We start from the raw sequence: 8,018 nt of genomic DNA, 5'->3' as shown, positions 1-8,018 counted from the left end.
ATATTCTCTTATTTTATTTATTAATTCTTATTTCTCTTCTTATATTCTTATATTTTCTTAAATATTCAATATTAATCTTTATGCCCATATTCATCAGTTCTTATACTTAAGGCTTCCTTAAATTTATTTTTAAAGACTCAGCAGCCAATAAAATAATTCGTACAATATCTGAAGATAAATTTAAGGAAGTCTTAAATATAAGGCCTGACTATGAATACGGGCATTAGAGACTTCTTGAAACAGTAATTTCCGATTTTTCATCATGTAATTAACACGCATTTTTTCTACTTATCGTACAGTATTTATTTATCATCGTAACTTCAAGTAATTGAAATTAAAATATTTCCAGTTTTAACATTTTGTTTTGAAAAAATACATCGTCAACTATGTGGAAATTTTTTTAAAGCGTAATTTCTACAGATGTATTTTATTATAGCAGCTAACTATTAATTACATAACGTAATCATAAACCAAACCCCGATAATTTATCGTTATTGATATAATGGGCGTATAGCAAAAGTCATCTTACAATTTCGCATATTTCTTCAAATCTTCAAATTTAATAAAATAAAAACTGTATCACATACACAGCGATGGAAAATTTATTTTATTAGAAAAAAATAAAAATTTTATTTGCAGGAATCCAGATAACATTTATGTTGCATAAGATATCTAAAAGATGTCTTTAAATATTTTATATGTCGAAAAGATTAAATCTAAAAAACATTTTTTAGATTTTTTATGCAACATGCATGTTATTTGGGAAAAAATAAATATACATACTGCACATGATTATATTTATTTTTTCTTTTTATCTAAAAAATGTCTTAACATCTTTTTGATATAAAATATTTAAAGATATCTTTTAGATATCTTACGCAATATAATGTTAATTGAATTCCTGCGAATAAAATTTTGATTTTTCACATTATGTGGATTTTTTTTACATACGTTTAGCTTCGGTGTTAATTTCGAGTATATTATAATTGGAACGAGTTACGGAAGTGTCGCTCTCATTCCCAGAAAAACATTGAGCTTGTCTGTATTATTAATTTGCAACTCTGTTTATGTGTCACTCGAGATTTTATTAATTCTATTATTAAAGTAATTTATTTCTTGATTAGATCGCTAATGAAGATTTTTGCTAATAAAAAAAGTTGCTTATTTAATCATCATAATTAATTATAAAAGGCTAATGAGTTTCTACTCATATTTGTTTATTATATTTTATTTTTATTGCATCTTATAAAAAGATTAGATTACAACAAATCAAAGAGAGTACTTTAAATAAGTATGTGAATCAAAATCGTAGGAAGTTAAATTTAGGTGCGGAGAAAGTCAATCCATTTTACAATCGCATATACATATATTCATGCACAGAAGAATAAACATAAGATTACAAAGAGGAATTTAAAAAAAAAACATAGACGCGCAGAACGCGTTCACCACAATTCGCGCTGTAAAATTGGACCCTATAACCAACTTTTTTCGTAAATAACTAATAATTCATCGAGGAAGAAGAAAAAAAAAGTTTGTTATACACGTATCTCTCACTTCTGTTTCTGAAAGTTCGTCGTACAATTTTTCAGAGTTTAAAAATGGAAAAGTTATTGCAACTGTCTGACAACCAAATAACTCGACAAGGAAAAAACATTACGTAGAGTTGTAGATCAATTTTTAAGAAGCCCTCTAAAATCGATTTCTATATACACTTTTTTTTTCTTCTTCTCGACTGAGGATATTTCGGTGAATAAACAGTTAATGAAGTTACGTATATGTCGGTTTTAATTTGTCATTCCGATGACTCATGCATGATTAATATTCAATATTAATATAATGACACCTTTTATTAGATTATTTTTGCTAGACTGCAATTAGCGGAATAAGTGCGGGCCTAACAAGACAAACATTTATGGTAATGTGACAACGATATTGATTTATACATTGGTTTAGCAGAATAGTGCTAAATCAACTTTTTACAGTTGTCAATGCGATCGTAGAGGAATAGACAGATGTAGGACCGGCGTGTTGTCTCATCGTGAAATGCAAATAAAGAGATCGAGAGTTATAGCTTATAAGCGTTACGCATCATTAAATCGAAATATGCATCGTTGTCTATACTCGCGCTAATTACGCTGTAATAATTCATAAATTCCTCTTGCGTTACCTGCAACAGAAGGAAGAATAAAAATAAAGTGAATAAATAATAATAGTATCGAATTAAGAAAAATAATGCGAACGATCATAATGATAAACAAATTGTTTGTAGATAGAGATATATAATATAAATAGAGATATATAATAATAATAATAATATATTGTATTCATACAACAATATAATTAAATCGAGAAATCTCTTATTATCTATTATTAAACCAAAATTTTTATCAATTGATATATCTATGTGTCTTTTTTCATTATATATAACTGATTTACATTATAACTTTGCCATAACGGATTTTTAAATAATTTCTTGAGATCTTTAAATATAAGTTATTAAATAAAAGTTGTAGAGTTTGAAGAGGATCAATATAATAATAAGCTTAGATTTTGAATTCGAGGATTTATTGATCCTTGAAAGATTTGAACACCTAGAATATTTATCTCAAACGTGATCTTTCAATTAGTAACGTTGTAGTTTCTTGATCTCACTTTTCCAATGTAGCATGTTCCCTTGTAAAATAAGAGACATTAAAAGAATGTGAGAAATGTCATAAAACTACTTACGGCATCATCTTTGTTGCCTCCGTGCTCGAAATTCGAGAGGAACTTGTTTAGGATACTCTCTTCGCTTTCTTCACCGCTGATATAACGCGGATGACATTTCACATTGTAAATTCCTCGTAGATCATCGATGGTGATCTTCCCATCGCCGGTCTTGTCCAATTTTTGGAACGCTTGATCTACTACACTTTTGCGACTTTGATTCATCGGTGGCTGAACGGGAAAAATTATCTTATCAATTTAATTAATAATTCCTACGATTACACATTTATTACGCATATTATATATTATATATTTTACATATATTATATATTTTAATGCTGGTCTTTTTTTAAATACGATTTTTCGTTTGAACGACGCATAAATGTTTCTCTTAATTAGACATTTGTCTTGATAAAAATCAAAGTGTTAAAACAAGCAGTAAATAGAATTTAAAAAATATATGAACTCACTCTTATGCCAACGAGAAATTCTTCAACACTGATGTTTGCATCCTCATCAGTGTCGAATTTCTTAAAGACTTCATCGACTTCATTTTCAGAAAGTTCCAATCCGGTCTCCTCTAGACCCGTTTTAAATTCTTCAAAATTTAACTTCTTGTTGCCATCATCGTCCATACGACGGAATACCCTAAAGAAATATGTGATAACATGAGATTTAAATGTCTCAGCATATTACGTAAGTATATAGACTATATAAAGATTAAGAACAGTGATGTCAGGCTGATTCATTTCTGATAAAAACATAAAAACTGTATCATCATCGCACGCACATGTTCATGATTTTGAATCACGCAATATTTAACATATCCGCAAATTATTAACATTAAAGTTTGCATCAATTTTGGATTTTATTCTCTCCGTTATCTATCCCTGTGTATTCGCATTTTTTTTGCAATTTCTTTTCAGCAGTCACTTAAATTTAAATCTATTTTGTTAAAATTACTGTTTTATTTTTTTACTTAGAATCTGTCGTTCCTTTGTTGAGATTATGTCTATTGTAGACTTAATTGAATCGGTTTAATTTACTCTTTAAATCTTTTTTATTCTTAGAATTTAAAAAAAAGATAAAAAATAAATTCTCTCTCTCTCTCTCTCTCTCTCTCTCTCTCTCTCAGCTGAGATTACAATTAATTTATACTATCACTAAAAGTATTTTTCCTCGATTTTTGAATAATTGTCTTTCTTTCTTCTTAAGTTATTAATATTATTCTTATAATTCTTATATAATTCTTAAGTTATTAATACAAACGAATGTAAATATTATCTTATCAATCATTAAAATGAATTAATTTAATTAAATAAAAAATCGTCCAAATTGTCATGATTTAAAGTTTTTAAAATAAAGAATTATGGAAAAATTGACAAAAATGATATTTCATGTTGAGAATTTTTCCCCAATATTATTTAACCTTCCAATATTATTTAATTAATTAGTAATTTCGTCAAGTTAAAAATTAGATTTTCCCTTTTCCCTTTTTTGGGAAATTCATTTTTTTTAATTATCTCACTTTTAAAGTAGGAAAGTAATATGTATAATGTAAAATTTTAAGCTAAATATTATTATTATAAGCCTAATATTTAGAAATTTAAAAGATCCAAAAAGAAGATTGAAATTTTTTATTTAATTAAGAAACTGGGCAAATATTTTTGAGCGATGGTGTACACTGGTAGAAATAAATATTTAGGTTTTACAGTATACAAAAGAATCAAAATCTTGTCTTAAACGAAAGTCTTTTCTGAAATGTATAGTTGAGAAGATATTATTTTTTTTTCAAATAATAATTAAGATTAAAGGAAGAGTGTAAATATTTAAAAAGAAATATCGATCAGAACATAATGAATTGTACCAGAAAAAGATAATTTAGGACATGACCTAGTTATAAAAAAACAATACAAACATAATAAGGAGTTTCATTTTGTGATTTCGTAATTACATTTAATAACAACGTAAATATTAAAGAATGCTTTCGAAACTCACCTACCCAAACCAAGAATGCCATTGGCACCCCTAGCCAGGCAAAGTAGACGTAACTTCTCAATGGAATCCGTGGTGTTGTTTATTGCCCGTTGGGCCTTATTAATCATTTCAATCTCCTGTCGCGTCGTAGCACTCTGTGGTCTCAAGCTGAACATTGCTGGAAAGAGAAACGTCATTCGCTCACGTGACGAATATGAGTCAGGTGCAACACGTAAAGATAAGAGAGAGGGACAAGAAGGAGAGAGCTGCGCGAGTTTACATTCCAAAAGTGGACATTTACAAAAGAAGTAACGTGATGCTGCGCAACGTCTCGAAAGATATTGGATGCTTTCCATTTGATGACATAAGTGTTCTTCTATTTTTGTATCGCCAAGAAAGATCGAATGATATTTATTGTCGACTTGTATCATTGGAAAGCATTCATTATTGGATGAGTGCAAAAATTCGTATCTGTTTTATTATTCAAAAAACTTAAAAATGAATAAAATTTAAATTTAAAAAAGTGGTTTTAAAGTTTAAAATTCTATACTTTCGAAAAATGTGTTTTATGTTGCTGTGAGTTTAATAATTTTTATATATAGAAATGATATGAAAAAAAGAACATTGAATAAAATAGTGTCACGAAGAGAAAAAAGATAAAGAAATTAAAAATATTGCTGAAACGAGAATATTTATTATTTGCAAGAAAAGCAAGTCGAAAAATTAGATTTAAACTTGAATTTTATTAAATATAATTAATCTATTTAATGTATTTAATTAATATGTTTTAAATAGTTAATGCAATAAAGTTTAGGATTATAAAATTCCATCACCGAGATATATATTTTGCTTTAAGTTTCACTTCGCTCAGAATCGAGAATGATTTTATTTTAGAATTATATCTTGATTATAATTTATTATTGTAATATTAAGATTAATTTAAGATTATAAAATCTTGATTATGATTTAATAAAATATTTTTTCATGTCCCAATTTGATTTAGTTTAGTTAGTAATTGTATTAAAAATCGATAAGAAACATTGAACGCGTGCATATCTAATCTACATATCTTGACAGAAATGCAATTTTGCACATATAGTGAGATGTATAGTGATAAGGTTTTTTTATTATCATGCGCACAAAGGCAGATAAAAAGTGAGTTATTGATTAATTTCTGTTGCTAACTTGTCACTTTACGAATAATAGTGGTTTTCTACATTGCAACATCGATGTTCACGTTTCCTGTCATTGACCGCCATATATCGTTCGTTAAAAATCTTTAATTATTTCATGAAACTTCTTTTTCGGTTCGACATGAGTGACATAAATAACTTCCTACTAAAGTTTTAAATGTAATTTAAAAGTATATTTAAAAATTCGAAAGATTTATATATATTACTTCAAGGCTTAAAACAATTTTTTTTCATAACATTATTTAAGTGTATAATATTATTTAAGAAATACTGTTTTCGACATATTATCGATAACTGCATAAAGATAACAATACCTTGATATTAACTATAAAAATATATTTAAAACTTAAAAATAGATAAGATAAAAGAATAATTATAAAGATAGAAAGAGAGACAGAAAGTAGTGCAATCAGCAATTAAAATAAAAATGCATATATGAGAAAGATATGGATGAGAAAGATAAAAAGTTTGTAAACCAAATCTCCTTCTTGGCTTTATGTAAATGCTGAATAGAATAAATTTTATTATATTTATTTACATTATTTTACACCTGCTTACATAATTGATTTAAAGTTATTTGAAATAGATGTAACAGATAGCGCAGGAAAACGATATTAAGCACATCCTATTCTTCTCTTTTATTAATAAAAAAATATATTATCCTTTTTTCAATAATGCTAGTTTCGTTAGTCCGATATTTTTTGTAACAATTATTACACTCGTAGAAAAATTATTCATGCGGATAATTTATGAGAAATTGTGATAAAGAAAAAGAAAGATGAATATCAAAAAGAATATTCGAAAGAATATCCGATGCCTATCTCTATACAGAGAGAATTTTGTTTTAAAATTTACCTCAAAAATATGGTAGATGATACAATATTTTAAAGATTTTTACAATGCACTTCAATAAAATTAATCAAACTTATTTTATTGTTAGTAATTTTATTAATCATTTAAATGAGAAAGATTTATACATAAATATTCTTGGAAATAAACAATGTTGTCTCATGACTATCATATTTTCAAGATAAATTCTAAGAACAAATTTTCTTCGTGTATCAATTTAGTTTAATTGTAATCTCGATTCAATTAAGATTCATAATCCATTCTTATTTTAAGACTGCAATCTTAAGTAATGTCTTAAGATATTAATACAGTCAGTTGATTGGCTTAAGACTGTATAGCCTTAAATGTAAAAATCGACCATAAATACGAGTCTGACTCTTTATCTCTTGCTAAAAAAAGATAAAGAGCATGTTGAACCGAGATAAATATTAATCTACATTGAGAGAAACGGTTACAAATGTTCTTCCTTCCACATATTTCGCGCGGCATCACTTACCTTAGCTCGCGGCTTCTGATGAACGAGATGGAGAACGCTGGAGAACGCAGTGGAGGATGCGCGTGTGCAGTGGAAGACGACAGATCAAGTTGATCGACGAGATCAACAGAAGAAGGAAAGAACCTGGCTTACTCTTTGCAAAAAGAAGCAGAGAAAGTAGCAGCGACGTTTTTTCCAAGAGGACCGGAAGGCGAGTGGCGGTCCTTCCGCATGGCGGATCGTCACGAATCCTATAGCATCCTATAGCGCGACGACGATGACAATAACGACGACGCACATTACGTATAACGTACACACCCTGGACGATGTATGGGAAGAGACTATACACTGCAAAGCCCTCGGAGCGTCACGATGTATCCATAACGACCGATTTGTCACAACACGCCCATTGCTTCCGCTTCACAAACCGCCGATTGCAAGCGTGACCAATTGATTGATCGATCGCCGATACCGATTGTTTCATCGAGGGGCGAGGTCGAAGAAGAATCGGAGAGCGCTCGGGGTTGAGAGAATAATTGTTCGGATCGTCGTCATTGCCATTTAATTGGTTTAGTTATTACATTGAAAAAGATACTTAGAAATTTATTTGTGAGATCACTGAGAAAACATTTCTGATTGTCTTATTAGAATATTAATATAAATTAATGATATAATTAAATGATATAATTAATTTGCAGTATTTTTGTATGATTGATTTAGATTCTTAAATTCAAGGAGCATCTCACTGAATTGGGTAAACTCAAACACAAACTGTTTAACATGGATTGAACAAACTTACTAAAGACGTTGCCTAAATA

General features: G+C 28.4%; 1 protein-coding gene across 1 annotated transcript; it reads right to left on the bottom strand.

Moving 5' to 3' along the window:
* Window positions 1-1,196: 1,196 nt before the first annotated feature.
* LOC108684785 (calcyphosin-like protein) lies at window positions 1,197-7,402 on the bottom strand. Its single transcript, XM_018189269.1, has 5 exons — window positions 7,222-7,402; window positions 4,705-4,861; window positions 3,177-3,354; window positions 2,728-2,937; window positions 1,197-2,167 (listed from the first exon to the last, which is right to left on the bottom strand). Exons 2-5 carry the CDS (start codon window positions 4,857-4,859, stop codon window positions 2,066-2,068), a joined length of 645 nt encoding a protein of 214 aa, XP_018044758.1. The 5' UTR covers window positions 4,860-4,861; window positions 7,222-7,402; the 3' UTR covers window positions 1,197-2,065.
* Window positions 7,403-8,018: the final 616 nt, after the last annotated feature.

Source organism: Atta colombica, unplaced genomic scaffold, assembly GCF_001594045.1.
Source record: "Atta colombica isolate Treedump-2 unplaced genomic scaffold, Acol1.0 scaffold140, whole genome shotgun sequence".
Taxonomy (NCBI): domain Eukaryota; kingdom Metazoa; phylum Arthropoda; class Insecta; order Hymenoptera; family Formicidae; genus Atta; species Atta colombica.
This window is presented reverse-complemented; position numbering and strand designations above follow the sequence as displayed.